The 16,936-nt window shown below is 43.0% G+C and overlaps 1 protein-coding gene and 1 pseudogene across 3 annotated transcripts in view; both read left to right on the top strand.

Annotated features, from left to right (window-relative positions):
• Positions 1-797: 797 nt before the first annotated feature.
• On the top strand, positions 798-1,639 carry LOC103299658 (PACRG-like protein; annotated as a pseudogene).
• An 8,416-nt stretch (positions 1,640-10,055) lies between these two features.
• VWA3B (von Willebrand factor A domain containing 3B) overlaps positions 10,056-16,936 on the top strand; it is a 147,088-nt gene continuing 140,207 nt past the window's right edge. The window contains exons 1-2 of one of the 3 annotated variants that reach the window (XM_054728301.1): positions 10,056-10,254; positions 15,809-16,036. In XM_054728301.1, the coding sequence (XP_054584276.1) occupies positions 15,841-16,036 (196 nt within the window). In that variant the 5' untranslated portion in view covers positions 10,056-10,254; positions 15,809-15,840. The remainder of the gene's footprint in view (positions 10,255-15,808; positions 16,037-16,936) is intronic. The other 2 variants (XM_028132663.2, XM_028132662.2) reach the window with 2 other exon arrangements.

Genomic DNA, 16,936 nt, shown 5'->3' on the forward strand with positions numbered 1-16,936 from the left:
GTGATGAGAGTAGGAGTTACATGGCTATCTGGGAGGAAGAACATTGCAGGAGGAGTAAATACAAAGGCCTCTTTCCACTCAAGTTTAAATTTCACTCTCATTACCCAGTTTTAATAGTCACATCTGGCCGGTGTGGCTCAGTTGGTTGGAGCATCCTCCTGTGCACCGAAGGGTCACCGGTTCCATTCCCGGCCAGGGCACATACCCAGGTTGTGGGTTTTATCCCCCATCAGGAGAAACATCAATGTTTCTCTCTCTTTCTCCCTCTCCTTTCCCCTCTCTCTAAAATCAATAAAAACATATTCTCAGGTGAATATTAAAAAGCAGTCAGATCTGGCTGAGGTGGGGGAGGATTTCTGCAGTGACTGGGCCCCAGAATGTGACTGTCAGTGGTGCTCGCCTCTCCGCTAGCCCTCTAACCGACCAGCACCTTGGGGAGGTCCGAGGGCACTGGGATCTCAAAGACGAAGGCTTGCAGCTCTGCAAAGGATGAGAGCTGGCATTCATCATGACGTTGGAAAAGTTCTCCAGGGAGGGGAGAACCCTGCTGTACGCTTTTAAAACCATCCTTCCATTTGAAGAGGACTTCAAAGACAAAAAGTGGCATTGAGAGAATGACTTTCAAGGAATTTTATTCAAACTTTTACTGCAGGAAAAAATCAACAATTCGCAGGCACCGCCAGATCTGAGGACCACCTGAAGCTTCATTTCCCCCCACGCCCCGCTGTTGGGGGAGTGGGCGCTGGTCAAAAGCCCCATCTAGGGTGCTGGCTGGTGTGAGGAGTGAAGGGGAAGCCATGCAGAAATCGGAGTGCCATGGAGCTGCACAGCGGAGAAACAGAGTGACAGCTAGTTATGATCAAAGAACATCATCAAACGCACACATAAAACATAGGACTACAGACCAAGGAAGCAAAGCCTCATTGTCAACCAGAGTCTGCAGGAGAAGTTCATCCTCGACCAAGTGATAGACTTAATCCTAAAACAATTAAACTGCTGAGCAGTCACCAGCTCCTTCTGCATTTGCAGCTCTTTAAAGGAGGTATTCCTTGTAGATTGGTCCACGGTTCAGTAAGACAGATTACAGTGGGAAAGACCTGAAAATCTTCCATTCGATCCTCTTTTTAATACTTTAGCTGAGGGTCTGAGAGAAACTAAACACCCATATACTTTTGTGTCAAAGGAGGCTTTTAGTGAATTACTTTTAGGTGCTCCTGAAAAAGCGGTGCCTCAGAGGTAAGGTGGGGGTTTAGGTGGGTGGGGAAGAGATTAACCAAAATACTTATATGCATAACCCATGGACACAACAATAAGGTAGTGAAAGCCTGGGTGGGGGGAGAGGGTGGGCTAGAAGGGGTCAATGTGTGTGTGTGTGTGTGGGAAGGGATACATCTGTATCACTTTCAACAATAAATATACATTTTTTGTTTTAAAAAAAGCTGTGCCTTTGCTTCCTTGCCTGAGTCCTGGCAGCTCTGGTCCATTCCGGTGATGAGGTGCTGGAAAGAGGATTGAATGCTCTGGTACAATTAAGTGCTGTTGTGGTCCTTCTCTAAATAACCATCTGAAGCATCTACTTCCAAGTGGAAACCTTCTCACCATCAAAACTAAAATTCCAACATACTGCTCCATATGTTGATGAAGAAGGGAACTGACAAAAATCTTCTAGCTACCTGGTGACAGGTGTTAAACGCTCACCATGGGTAACTAGGGAACTTAGTTTATTTAGAGTCTTCACTTCAGTTTATTCTTTTGTAAATTAAAGCTGCCACTCCTTAATTTACTAGTTTAAGATGAATATACACAATTCTGCTGAATCATAGTAAAAGTTAATCACCGACCAAAAAAAAAATGGTTAATGATGGAAAGCTATTTAAAAAAAATTTTTTTATTGACTTTTAGAGACAGAGAGAGAGGGCGAGGAGGAGAGAAAGAGAGAGAGGGGCAGGGAGAGAGAGAGAGAGAGAGAGAGAGAGAGAGAGAGAGAGAGAGAGAGGAGAGAGAAAGAGAGAAATCAGTGTGAGAGTGAAACATTGATTGGCTTCCTCCTGCATGCCCCCTACTGGGGATCGAGCCCAAAATCTAGGCTTGTGCCCTGACTAGAATTGAACGGGCAACCTTTGAGGTACAGGACAATGCCCAATGAACTGAGCCACACCTGCTGGTGCTAGAAAGCTATTTTTTTAAAGTTCTATAATAGTACAATTTTGTGGAGGTTATTTTTAAAATTTCTATGGTTTGTATGAACAACCGTTATTGGGTTTAAATAGATGTGTTTGTATTTATTTTCTAGGGCCTTTTATTTATAACACCCCTTTTGCAATCATTTTGTAGCTCTACACTTATTCTAGATATTTTGCCATTTCTTGATTTTATATTTATTGAGGCTATGGAAATTTAAAATAGGGACATTTGTGAGATACTATTAATTATTGTTTGTAAGTATGTACTTTATAATGTACAACGCTTGGGAAAATTTCTTTACAGAGTATTCTAGTTTAAGAAAAAATTTAAATTCTCTTATAAGCATGTTTATTACAACTCATTAAAACTACCTAAACTTTAGGTGTTAATTGTATTTAAGTAAATGTTATTTTTTCATTACATAGTCTGAATTCAGTACATGAAGAGATTCAGAAATTAAAATCTTAAAACTCCTTTAAAAATCAACAATTCTCCTTCTACTGTTGTTTAATGACTCAAGAACCTGGTTAATTCTTTGATCATAAGATAATCTTCAAATAATTATTATTATACTAGAGGCCTGGTGCACGAATTCGTGCATGGGTGGGGTCTGGCCGGCCCACCCCAATTGGGGCTGATGGGGGTGGGCTGGCTGGGGAGAGGGGCTGGGTATGGTTGGCTGCCTGGGTCCACCCTCTGGTTGAACTCCTGGTCGAACTCCCAGTTGGACTCCCAATCAAGGGGACAATTTGCATATTAGCCTTTTATTATATAGGATTAACATTTTACAAAAGCCATTGACATATAATATTATAAACCCTATCTTTGTGACAGCATTTCTAGTTGAGTAAGAACATCTTAGTATGTAGTTTCAGATGAAGCTGAACTCTGTGTGTGTGTGTGTGTGTGTGTGTGTGTGTGTGTGTTTCTAGCTTTCTGTAGATTTCACATGCCCTTGCCACCACATTCTACCAGGCAACCTGTCCTCCACTCCATTTTCTCTGGTAACGTATACGGCACGCGGGAAGCAGAGCACGAGTGCAACTCTTTCTCCAAAAGCCTAAGTTGGCGCATACGGCTGAGAGAAATGCCCACTGCCCAGGGAGTATTCTGTGCGCTCCATATTTCCCCGTCTCCTAGTCACTAGGTGGGGTCATACTGGCTCTGGCCAATACGCTGTCAGTAGAAGCAAACATGGATGCATCAATATAATTGTGTGTGTATTAACATAAAATGTACTGTATTTCATGTATCTGTTGTACAACTTTATTTTGAAATGCTCAACAATATATCTTGGAGATCTTCCTAGAATATAACAAATAAACTATTCTTTTAAACAGCTATCCTATCCCAATAATACCATAATTTCAACGACTCCCTTATGAATGGATAGTTAGATAGTTTCCATTATTTTGCAATTACAGAAACACTCTTGTGTATGCTCAAGGTAACCTGGAATTTCTTGGCAAAAAGTTATGTGCTTTGATGATTTTAAAATAATGCTTTAAAATATAGTCTATTAAATTCAATAAGATCTTTCTCTCCTCTCTCTTCTTCACTCCTTAAGAAGTGGGAATACTGATCTAGTTGGGTCAGATTCCAGGATGTTGATGGTGATGAGTTTAGGAGCGTGAAGACATCCACCTGGGTGTGGTTCTCCCTGTGGTGCTTAGGTCTTTCTCAAAGAGGAATAGGGCAGCCAAACCAGGGGGTACCTCTTCTCGGGGCAGACCCTCTTCTCTCTCTCCCTCCCACATGAGCAGCGCCACACATGTGCCCCTTCAGGCTTGGCAAGGAGTTGGTAGAAATTCCTGAGTTCAGCCTTGTGCCTAAGTCCTGTGCCCCAGCCCTGTGTCCCTACAGGGTTACCGGATCACCCTGCACTACGGTTAGAAGAACCTAAAATAAGGGGATGCCTATTGCCCACGGCCATTGTCAGAGGTGCGTACTCCTCTCTCCAGGAACCACAGGAAGAGGATGACCAGGCCAAGGCAAGATCCAGGCCCATTCCTGAATATCATTTCCATGCGACCAAATCTCATCCAAGGAGTATTGTTTTGGGCAGCTTTTAGTATAAGTATCTATATTGAAGAGTAATTTTAAATTTTCAAGTGTTTAGGACTTTTTGTTAAAATAAAATATTTTTGTTCAATTCTTCTTCATTTAGCTATTTGGATATAATAGTAGACAAGTAAGGCATCCAGTTCATTTAGATATAATAGTAGACAAGTATTTGGATATAATAGTAGACAAGTAAGGCATCCAGTTCATTTAGAAGCAATGCCACATTGCAAAGGTGTTGGTTAACAGGAAGTGAAGGAGAAGGGTAATTAGAAAATGCTTTATGCTATTTAAAATTGAAGTGTGAGGTTTCAAATCCAGCAAGGTTTTCATTGTGGCATTAATATCCAGTTCTAAATGAATACTGCATAACTGAGATGGCAAAAAAATTCTTTTGCAGAAAACTAAAGTCAACAATTGACCAACACAGCATATAATTTAGAGGGCAGGGTGTTCAGGCAGGCTGCCTGGGCTCAAATTCTGGAGTCAGCATTTACTAGCTGAGTTGCCTTGGAGAAGTTGCTTACTCTTGTATTTCAGTTTATCTATAAAACTAGAGGCCCAGTGCATGAAATTCGTGCATTGAGGGGTGGTGGTGGTGTCCCTTAGCCCAGCCTGCACCCTCTCCAATCTGGGACCCCTTGGGGGATGTCCAACTGCCGGTTTCGGACATCCCTCTCACAATCCGGGACTGCTGGCTCCTAACCACTCTGCCTGCCAGCCTGATAGCCCCCTAACTGCTCCCCTGCCGGTTTAATTGACACTTAACTGCTCCCTGCTGGCATAATTGTCCCCAACTGCCCTCCCCTGCCAGCCTAATCACCTCCAACTGCCCTACCCTGCTGGCCCGATCAACCCCAACTGCCTTCCCCTGCGGGGCTGAAGGGACTGGAGGACTCCGGCTGGATGAGGTGGGGCTGAGGGGACTGGGCACCACCATCTTGTGAGGGTGTGGCAGTTAATTAGCACATTCCCTCTTTATTGGCTGTGGGCACCGCCATCTTGTGAGGGCATGATGGTCAATTAGCATATCCCCTCTTTATTAGATAGGATGGGGATAATGATAGTATTTCCCTCAAGGACCTTTAAAAAGGATTGAATGAAGTGATATGTTTAAAGTGCTGAGAACATTGTCTAGCATTGAATAAATTTTAACTATTACTTTTAAGTATTGATCATTACTGAATTGTCAAGGGTAGAACAGTTATACCTAATAGCTCCATTCTTCACAAAAGGTGTTAGATTGAGAACCATAGGCCTGCATTCACTCTCCAAATAGTAAATACTGAACTGAAGAACCTGACAATATATATGAGTGTCTGTTAGACTCTGCCTTCCCCCACTCCCACCCCCCTCTCTCAGGCAGCCCCTGGCAGCCAAACACCCTGGACTAGGCGTCCTCAAACTACAGCCCGTGGGCCACATGCAGGTGTTTTTGCAGTTTTGTTTTTTTACTTCAAAATAAGATATGTGCAGTGTGCATAGGAATTGGTTCATAGTTTTTTTTTAAAACTATAGTCCGGCCCTCCCACGGTCTGAGGGACAGTGAACTGGCCCCCTGTTTAAAAATTTTGAGGACCCCTGCCCTGGACCAACAGTGCCAACCAAGATTCACCAGTGGCTGCTGCCTGATTTCATTGCTCTATTTCTCCTCTTTCCTTGTTCTCTTCCTTCTTCTTCAGAAGGAGGTGAATTCCATCTCAGACTCCTCACACATACACAGCCTTGAATGAATTTTCTACTGTTCTCTGGTTCCAATTTTTGTGGTGGGCTTAGGGAAATTGCTTTTCTTCCTTTTATTTCATTTATCACCCTTCCTGTCCTCCAACCCCCAAAATTCTAATCATGCCCATAAGGCCAAGTAGTGCCAGTGATAGACTTGTTGAAAGAAAAAGAAAAAGCATTCAACCTGAAAAGTAAACAGCATAATGGTCAAATAACAATGTAAGAGTTGTCATAAGACTAAGGTGACCAGACGTCCCGCTTTTGGTGGGACAGTCCCGATTTTTAACAATTTGTCCCGCGTCCCGCGGCATTTTAAAAAAGTCCTGATTTTTGGAAAGAATGCATGACAAGCTAGGGAACAGCAGGAGAACAGGAAGGGAATATACGGTTTTCGGTGGCCATGTGGCTATTTAGCCAGGATATGAGTTTTATATTATTTTTGTTAATTTTATAATGTTAAACTTTAATAATAACAAATAATTGTTGAGAACTGATTATCGAGAACTGCTTATCAAAGTTCGCATTGTTGATCAGTTGTTAGAATTCAACCACCATTGTTTGGACTTAATGAACAATGGCATTTTTTGGGATTGGCAAAGACGAAAACATTTTGTAACTGTCTCTCAGACGATACACATCGTACTGCATACCTAATAAGCTAGTTAAACAAGTGATGTCATTACAAATCAGCTATTCAGATAATTTAGGTAAGTAATTTATTTATTTATTTCATAAATACATAAATTTTCTTGAATTTCGCAGACAGTACTCGTATTATTTATATTTTATAGTGGCGGCAAAAAGTCTAGCGCCGGCCTTGAAAGTGACACTTATGACTTACGTTATGGCAAATTCAGAGGAAAAATAATACAAGTTAGTATTGTTATTATTTAGAAAGAAATATAGGATTAAAATAATTATTAAAATATAGTTACTTTATAACAATCAAATTAATTTAATTTATAAAATAACAATAAAATATGTTCATGTAATTATGTACCTACTTACTGTGTTTTTAAGCAATATGTATATAGTAATTTATAATATAATTTTAAATTATTTTTTTTAGATTTTTAACATAATGAATAAGAAAAGAGGATGCAAATTCAACGGTGATCTAAGAAATGAATTTCCTTTTATTAAAAAAAACAAAAGCGATTACAATATAGACCAAATTTTTAATCAAGAACCCCCCCCCCCCCGGGCCAAAACCGGTTTGGCTCAGTGGATAGAGCGTTGGCCTACGGACTCAGGGGTCCCAGGTTCGATTCCAGTCAAGGGCATGTACCTTGGTTGCTGGCACATCCCCAGTGGGGGGTGTGCAAGAGGCAGCTGATCGATGTTTCTTTCTCATCGATGTTTCTAACTCTCTATCCCTCTCTTTCCTCTCTGTAAAAAAATCAATAAAATATATTTAAAAAAAAAGAACCCCTCCCCAACCCTAACCCCCCCCACCCACCCACTCTGGTCAATGGTGTCCCGCTTTACCAATGTTAAAATCTGGTCACCTTACATAAGACAGTTCAAGGTGTGGTACTGACAACTGATGTGGAGTCTGGACAGGGGGAGAGAAATTATTGGGGCTAGAATGTCATGGAAGGCTTTGTGAAGAGAGAAGAGCTTGAGCTGACCTGAAGGACCTGGGGGCTGTGGCTTCCACGTTTTGCTAATCCAGGTGAAGGGGTGGTCTGAGTAAAGGCATCTGTGGTTAGAGGCATGGACCAGGCATGGACCTTTCAGTCACTCAGAAACAAAATTGTACTTACGAAAAGCTTCTTTCAAAAAAGATCCCACAGGCAAGTGGGATGTGCCCGCATCCCCTACTGGGGATGTGCCCGCAACCAAGTGAACACAGGAATAATTAACCCCTATTGGGGATATAATGGCAACGTTTCCTACAATGTGCTGGCCTCCCCGCCTTTATTTTTTAAAATTTATTTTTATTGTTGACACTATTACATGCCTCTCTCTGCTGGAGGGTTTGAGTTGTGGGCAGTGGGCAAAGAGACTGAAATTATAATCTGGTCCTGAGTGGTAAATAGGTTAGACATTACTTTAAGGATGGGTCTGATATGATAAATACCAATTACTGAGGTTGAGGGTAGGGATACAAATTATCTGTAAACTGTAAATTTTAAAAAATGGTTAAAGTTCAGTACAGTTGTTATATAACTATGTTAAAAGTATTCTTATTCCAAAGTATTCTTAATCTGGTCAACAAACAAAAATGAGGTGAGCCATCCGGTAGCTAGCCGAACTCATTTGTATCAGCTCTGCAATACTTTAAAGTGACCTAGACTTCTGCTCTTTCATCTGTCTACAATTTAAGTAGTGTTTGACATTGTGATAGGAACTTATGCTTATAGGCACGTAAACATAACTGACCGAAACATAAAATCTTGTGCAGTTACTTGCCTGTAAGTGGCAAGTGTCCCAGGGAAAGGAGAATGCATGGGTGAAGGCGGGGACCGGAGTGTGACTGTGGAGGCCGTGCGTTTGGCCATGTGGATGCTGTGTGCTCCATGGCACCCATGTGACACAGGAAGGTGTGGACAGCAGGGAGGGATGTGGCCTTGGTAAATATGGTCATAGCTGCTGTATTTTCTCCTTTCTGAACAGAATCTTTAGCACTGCTGAGTTTTTATGTTTGGGGAGGGGGTGGTTTTTGGTGATAAGGTTGACAGGTGTCATTTGCAGAGTCAATGGTACATAGTTAAATAACTTTACGGAATGATTTGTGACCTGAGATAATAGCTTTCAGTATTTTTTAGTTATAAAGGTGTTAAAAGGAACGCAGGAATAATTAACACCTATTGGGGATATAATTATTCAGTTCTTAAATTAACTATACTTTCGTAGATTTTTGACTCAAAACCGTAGAAATAATAGGGTTATTTTAAACTTCTTGAGTTTTAAAAATGTAAAATACACTTAATATCCCAATATACTAAAAACAATACTTGCCTGTGGGATCTTTTTTGAAAGAAGCTTTTCGTAAGTACAATTTTGTTTCTGAGTGACTGAAAAATCACAGGCATATATTTTGAGCTCTTTGCTTATTTGATAAGGAAAAACTGAAATGATTATATATAAAGCTGAATGAACAAAGTAATGCCTATAGGAATTCTCATATCCAATAAATAAGAGTATTTTTGGTAACTGCAGCCCCTGCCTCCAAAATTGCAAGTCTGCAAAACTGCAGCTCAAGGTGCCCTTGTCCCAGCTCCAGCCTCAGGCAGGCTGAGTAACCCACAACTGCCTCAGCTCTTTAGGCTTCTTTCCTCAACTGTAAAATGAAGAAAATCTCTCTTTACAGCATTGACATGAAAATTAAAAAGTAAGTCCTCTGCACGCTGAAAAGTGAGTACAGAAGTTAATGGCAACGTTTCCTACAATGTGCTGGCCTCCCCGCCTTTACTTTTTAAAATTTATTTTTATTGTTGACACTATTACAGATGTCCCCATCCCCTCCTAGCCCACCTCCACCAGCCCCCGCCTTCCCTTCTCTCTGGCCATCATCACACTGTTGTCTGTGTCTATGAGTTGTGCATATATGCTCTTTGGCTAATCTCGTCACCTTCTTTCATCCAGTCCCCGCCCCCTGACATCTATCCCTCTGTTCCATGTATCCAAGCCTGGGTTTCTATTTTGCTCCTCATTTATTTTGTTCATTAGATTCCACATGTAAGTGAGATCATATGGTATTTTAGTTTCTCTGACTGGCTTATTTCCCGCCTTCCTCCATGATAGGCTTTCGCCAGGTCCCTTACCCAGCCTGGTCTGTGTATTCGTTTGTTTATATTATTGATTAATGCTCGCCACCGTTGTTGACTTCCCCGGTGACAGCAAACGCAGAGGACAGTCCCATTCTCCCAGTCCGCTGGCGTGGGAACTCCGGCCCAGGCGGAAGTACCCCGCCCCCACGTGGCTCCCTCCCGACCCCGCCGGAACCCACCTGGAAGCCCCGCCCCGCCCCGCCCCCTCACGGCCCCGCCCCCGAGCCCCGGCTCCTGGCCCCGCCCCCAGCCCGGGAGCCGCGCGGTGATTGGCGCTGTCCTAGCAACCGCCACGCCGTGGTCATCCTCTGGCCACGCGGCTACTCGGTCACAAGGGACATCGAACGACTGGAGTCCTAGGCGAGGAGCATGGACCCTTCGCGCGCGGGAGGCGCCGCTTATCACCTAGAGGGAGGCGTCCCTCCCCCGCCCTCTCGGGTCTGAGGCCCGAGGATGGGAGGGCGGCTGTGGAACCGGAACCGCCTGCCTGTCACCTGACCGAAGCCTAGTAAGTGTGGGATGCGGTCACTTCACGTCAGACCCTCCGTGGGCTCAGGGAAGCCTGGGAAATTCAGTTTCCGAGCTGGACTGTCCCTATTTACCGATGCCGAAACCGGCCCGGAAAGGCTGGCGACTTGGCCTCCTCACTCACCTGTTTGCTACCTGGGTCCGGACGGAAAGCTGGTCGCCGGCCCTGCCCGGCCCACTCCAGAGCCCTTCCCTCCGCCTGGGCCGCAGCCGCAGGGACCGCCAGCCCCGAGCTCCTCTCTGTACCAGGGGCCAAGTAGGATGGCCAAGGCAGTTTGGGCTTTGGAGGTGATGCGAGAACCAGACATTTATTTATCCTGGTAGGAGTAGCCTCAAACCGGGGCCATCTGTTTGCATTGACGCTTTCTACAACTCTCCGTCCTGGAACGGCCGCCGGCTCCCTCCGCGCCTCCGCACCGGCCTGGTTTTCACAATCACAACACCAAGATGAGCCCCATTCTTTTGCTCTTGTTATATGGGCATAAAATTTATACTTAGTTTCCACTTGGTAGTTTTTCTTTAATCTTCTTGTTTTTGTTTTGTTTTTCCTCAGCAATGACCTTCCCCCTAAAGCGCCCCAGTTATCCTCAGATTTTCTTTTCTTGGCCCTATTTTCTCACTCATGGGATAGCCCATGTCAGTCTCCCTGCCTCTGCCTAGCCCTGCCCTCAAGGGCAGAGAATGGGGTGGGGGGAGCGTTACGGCAGGGCACCCACGGTGCCTCATCCCAGCTTTATTTTTGGAACAATCAAAAATCAAAACTCACATAAATCACAAGATATATCCATTTAGTCCAGACTTCTTTTTCAGGAACTAACAAGGATATAGGAAGTTTTGGGTGTTGATAATAAAGCAAAAGTATAGGAAATATATTTTTATTGATTTCAGAGAGGAAGGGAGAGGGAGAGAGAAACATCACTGATGAGAATCATTGGTCGGCTGCCTCCTGCACGACCCATACTGGAGATCCAGCCCACAACCCGGGCATGTGCCCTTGATCAGAATCAAACCTGGGACCCTTCAGTCCACAGTCCTACGCCCTATCCACTGAGCCAAACCAGCTAGGGCAGGAAATATTAATAGAATTAACAGACTCTAAGTTGTGCATTGTGCCTCAACCATCTAGGACCTATTGTCAGAAGCCGTGAGGACCCGCAGGTGCTCACCTCAGCAGCCGTGGCCACCTCTTGGCTGCCCAGCATGGCAGACCCCAGCAGCACGGGCTGTACACGAGGCCCTGTCCTAGTTCCTTTGGTTGGAGCCTTTGGATTGTGCCAGATTAATCTTTCTATTTTCCCCCAAATTCTGCGTTCCCGTCCCTCCTTTCACCAGACTTTGACTTCCTTTTTCTTCTTCTCCCCCTCCCCCCTCTCCTCCCCCCACCACTTCTTTCTATTTAGGAAATCCCTTCCTGTTTCCCCAAGCTTTGGCCCTTGGTATAGCACTTAGGGCAGCGCTCAACTGGAATTTGTTATTTCTTACTCCTGGGTTCCTCTTTCCCCAATTTGTAATAACCTCAGATGAAGAAATCCTGAATAATAATAGTAATAACAACAACATAGTAATATCCAGAAAATAATGTCTCTGTTTAAACAGATATCTATTTCCCGACCTTAGCCTTGTTAGAAATGCAAATCTTTGCCTTGTTTGAAAAAAATCAGGATTCTCAGCAATTCTGAGTGATCAGTTTAATTAAACTTTTAAACACCCATGCAGAGTGCCTGCTGTATACGAGGTACTGTGCTGAGGACATTCATATAGTTTGTCCCTGTAGCATGGAACCTTCTTTCAGTCTAGAGAGGACAAATCTGAAGTGTTCAGGGCCACGTTGGGGACGTGTCCAAGCAAAGGCTGGGGCTTTCCTAGGAGAACCACAGGAGCCCACCTGGGAGGTGGGAAAGCAGGCGGCGTGTACAGGAGGGTTGCTGCAGGCCCTTCGGCAGCACTGCTGTGGCAGGCGTCCTTGCCCTGACACAGTAGCTCTTATCCCATTGGAGTAGGTGGATCCCTTCTGTTGGAGATGCCCTTTCTTTCCTTTCTGTTTTTTCTGGATAAGTTCCATTTTCCAGTTGTTTTCATTTCCCACAATGCGGGCATTCTCAGGCTAAAAACCCCAAGGCAAGATCTGAATCAATGATTCCTACAGGTTCTCTGATCCAATAGTACTAACCAGATTATTTTTTATTTTTTATTTTAGATTTCTTAAGTCATGTGAGTGCAGAAGGGACTGGGGCACACACCTTAAAGGATTCAGTTGCCTTTTTGTTTGCAATCAAGAACGTATCCCTTTGGCTCAGAAGCCTCTTTTAAATTTCCAAAATCCAGTTTAGGAGTCTTATAATAGTTTATGTAGCTGTGTTTCCTTTTCACTCTAGGGCGTGTAGCTCCCTCTAGTAAGAATATAGGAGGTGGGAGAGTATGTTTCAGGGAAGAGAAAGGTGAATTGGAAATGATGAAATAAATAATAAAAAACCTTTATACCAAGCTTCCTTTTGTTCTATAAGAACCATTGGCCAAATGTAAATACCAGTCTTTGTTGGACAGATCCCAAAAAGAAAGTTGAAGCATATAGTCCGTGCTTTTTTTGTTGTTTTCATGTTCTGTGGTTCTAGAGTGGAAGGAGGAGGAAACAAAACTTCATAGCTCATTGTGACTGGGGTGTGAGGTAAAAAGATGCTCGGAATGAAAGTGGCTATATGAGACAAAGCACAGTTACCAAAGGACAATGATTTAGGTTATTTATTTGTACATAGCTCTTTCCAATATGTCAGGTGCTTATCCATGCAGAAGTCCTGTATTGCTACATCTGCCCCTTGCCATAGCCTGGGAGTTAGGGACCATGGGTGGTGCTACCACTGTGGAGAAGGGAAGTCACCTAATGTGATGGAATGGACCTACACAGAATTTCCATTCTCAGTTTTCACACTCCTATATGATGTTGTCCAAATATTTTTGTAATATTCTCATCAAATTGAGCCCTCGTGGGAAGAAGGCAGTATCTTTACCAATAATATGAGTTTGTGTAACTTTGGAATTCAACATATCTGGACAGTACAAATTCATATAAACCTTAAAATGGAAATCATTATCTTTAAAAACTTGAAAATGACAAATCAGGAAGCTTCTTGATCCTGAGCTCTGAAAATCAAGATTATTGCTCTCTCTTCAGTGAGGACCCAGAGCCCTAAGAGAAAGCAGTCCTCGTGGAATGCACTCTGTTGGTAGGCTTGTGCCATAGCAGGTGGTTAAGAAATGGCTTTGACTCCTGCTTCTGCAACTTACTGGCTGTGGGTCCTAAACAACTTCTTTAAATTCTCAAAGCTTCTGATTCCTCAAATGTAAATGGGGTATTAACAGTATCTGACAAATACGGTTATGAAGAATTTATGATATAGCACATATAAAAAGCTCATTTCAGGGCCTGACCAACAAATGGAAGTTGCTGCAGTTTTATTTTATTTTATTATTATAATAAAGGCCACAGAACATTCTGTGTTCTAGACCCTAGAGCCAAATAATGGGTTTGAAATCTCAATTATGCATCTATCTGTTGTGAGACGATGAAGACCTTAGTTAAGCTCTTTCAGTCTTGGTTTCCTCATCTGTAAAGTGGGAATAATAGTAGGGCTACCTACCTCATTAGGTTATTACAAGGATAAAATATATACTACCCAGAATATACATAAAATTGCTAATAATGACACTTCTAACTTCTTTTCAAAAAAAAAAAAATCTCCCTAACTTGGGTCCAACTGATTTCTGTGTTTGAAATTCATGTGAGACTTTTAGGAAATACAGTTTTAAAGATGGGATTAAGGACTGTTTCCATTGTTAAAAAGTATTATAGTCCAGGGGACTCATTTATATGCATTGCACACTCTGACTGCAGAAGTAAGCAGAGCTTTCGACTCTTTCCCCCAGTTGTCAGGCCCTTCCTGAAGTTGTGGCGAGTGGGTTAAGATTGCATTACAGTTTGGCGACTCCTTTCTTCCTGTGTACATTGGCTATATTTAGGCAGGTCTAGATAAGTTTAATATGTTGCATATTGCCTTGAGTCCAGTTGGTCCCAGAACAGCTGGCTGTGTGAGCCAGAATGTGTCAATCCAACTTTACAGTTTTAGAGAAGAAAACATTCAGAAGGTGAGGCCATGCATTCTGGCTGGGCTGAGTCTCGGTCTGGTTCCCACTCTCTCATTAGCTCGCAGTTGGCTGCTCCACATGCAGAACAATGTGTTTCCTCTCAGCGTTTCATCCTCTTTACCTTCTTTGGATGCATCTATATATATAAAAGGCTAAGAGACCATCACATCCAAAACAACCGGACGGGCGACTGAACAGGCTGCGTAGGGCGACCAGGCTGGCAGGGGGGGTTGGTGAGGGGCAACCAAACGACCAAGCAGCAGGCTGCTTGGGGTGACCAGGCCCACAGGGAGGGCAGTTGGGGGCAACCAGACTGGCGGGGGTGGGCAGTGAGGGGCGACCAGGTCGGCAGAGGGGGGCAGTTGGGGGTGACCACGCCGGCAAGGGGTGCAGTGAGGTGCGACCAGGCTGGTGGGGGGGGGGGCAGTTGGGGTCGACTACGCCTGCAGAGGAGGCAGTTGGGGGTGACCAGGCCAGCAGGGGGGGCAGTTAGGTGTGATCAGGCAGGCAGGCAGGTGAGCAGTTAGGAGCCAGTGGTTCTGGATTGTGAGAGGAATGTCCAACTGCTGGTTTAGGCCCGATCCTTTAGAGAGGGTGCAGTCTGGGCTGAGGGGACCCCCTCCCCCATGCACAAATTTCGTGCACCAGTCCTCTAGTATGATTATAATTGGAATACTGATGTGTAATGAAGTTTCAGGAGTGATTATTTATTTTCCAAAATGGAAGACCTTTGTATTTTTCTGATTATAAAAATAAAACTTGTTTTAGAAATCTTTAAATAATGCAAAAATTCAAGCAACGTAGAAAAGGCAAAAGTCCCACACACTCTCACTGCATTGAAAACTACTGTAAGCCTCTTAGCATATATCTTTCTAAATGTTTTTTTGTGTGTATATGAGTATCAACCTATGGATGTGGAATTTTATGGATATCTTTTAGCAATATATGTAGATATCTTTTTTGCCAACAAATATACATCTGTATTATAACTTGTTTAAAGGTTGGAGAAGCACTAACACAGCGTTTTGTTTTGTTTTTGTTTTTTTAAGAATAGTTTATTGATTTTGAGAGAGAGAGGAAGGGAGAAGAGAAGAGCATCCACATGAGAGCATAACATCAATCGGCTGCTTCCTGCATGCCCCCCACTGGGGATCGAGCCTGAAACCTGGGCATGTGCCCTAATGAGGAATCAAACCAGCCACCTCTCAGTGCATGGGACGATGCCCCATCAACTGAGCCACACCGTCCAGGGCTGTATTATACTAGTAATTTTTAACTGGCAGATAGAATTCCACTTCATGGATGTACTGTAATTTATTTCAAACCAATCCTCTGTTGACATTAGATTGTTTCCAAGTTTTCAGGAAGTCTGAGTTTGACAATTGCCTTTACAGGAGGCCCCTGTGACTTAGATCCTAACACAGAGATGGAGATATCAAGCTCATCTTCTACCATCTCTGAGCAGCAGCTTCGGAGGCAAGAGGGACTGAGCAACACCAAAACAGACGTGGCCAAGCAGAGTCTCATCTCATCCAAGGAATGGCTCCAACTGCATGGGCTAAAGAGCAACAAATTGAACTTGAAACAGATTTTGTCACAAATTGGATTTCCACACTGTGAAGGTAGAGTACTCACAGAGTGATGCTGCCTGAAAAACCACGGGTCTCTCAGCTTGTTTTGATCTCACTTCCTTGTGGGTAAAAAACCTTGGCACCTCCAATATATGAGTATTCTATAGATGTACATTTGTTAATCTGCATATTAAATATTGGTAATGCTTAATTTCCTTCTTTCTTCTTTGAAAGGTGAAATATAATTTTTTTTACATTTTATATATTTTTTGGTATTTATCCCCTGGGATGTGCAAACCCCTTTCGGAGGGAGGTCAGTAGCGATGTGTAGTTTCAGGGAGAGTGTGCTGTCTTCCTGTGGTGGCCTTCCTTGTGTTGTAGTCCAATTATTTTTCTAAATGCACTGGCTTGAATGTTGGTTATTAACTCCTGTGAGTACTGCCCTTCAGCAGTGAGTATGGCAATGTGTGAGGATAGTGGATTATACTAGCCTTATAAAATTATTTGGAAATATTTGCTCCTCTATGTTCTGAGGTTTGTATATATATGATTGGCACTACTTCTTCTTTAACTGTTTGATAGAACTCAGCAGTGAAACTTATCTGAGCCTAGAATTTTGTTTGTAGGAAAAGTTTGATAAGAAATTCAATTTCTGTAGTAGACATAGAGCTATTCAGATTTTTTTGTTTCATCATGGTAATTTGGGAAGGTGTGTTTTTCAAGGATTTTGTTCATTTTATCAGTGTGTTTTAAAAAATATATTGGCAAAACACTGTTCAAATTAGTCCCTTAACATTTTTTAATGCCTGTGGAATCTGTAGTAATGTTCCCTCTTTCACTACTGATGTTGATAATTTGTGTTTCTCTCACTTTTTCAGGACAAGTTTTGTTAGTGGTATATAACAACTCTTTTCAAAGAACCAAATATGGGCTTTGTTGATTTTTTTTCTA

The sequence above is a fragment of the Eptesicus fuscus genome, chromosome 16 (genome assembly GCF_027574615.1).
Source record: "Eptesicus fuscus isolate TK198812 chromosome 16, DD_ASM_mEF_20220401, whole genome shotgun sequence".
NCBI classification, from domain to species: domain Eukaryota; kingdom Metazoa; phylum Chordata; class Mammalia; order Chiroptera; family Vespertilionidae; genus Eptesicus; species Eptesicus fuscus.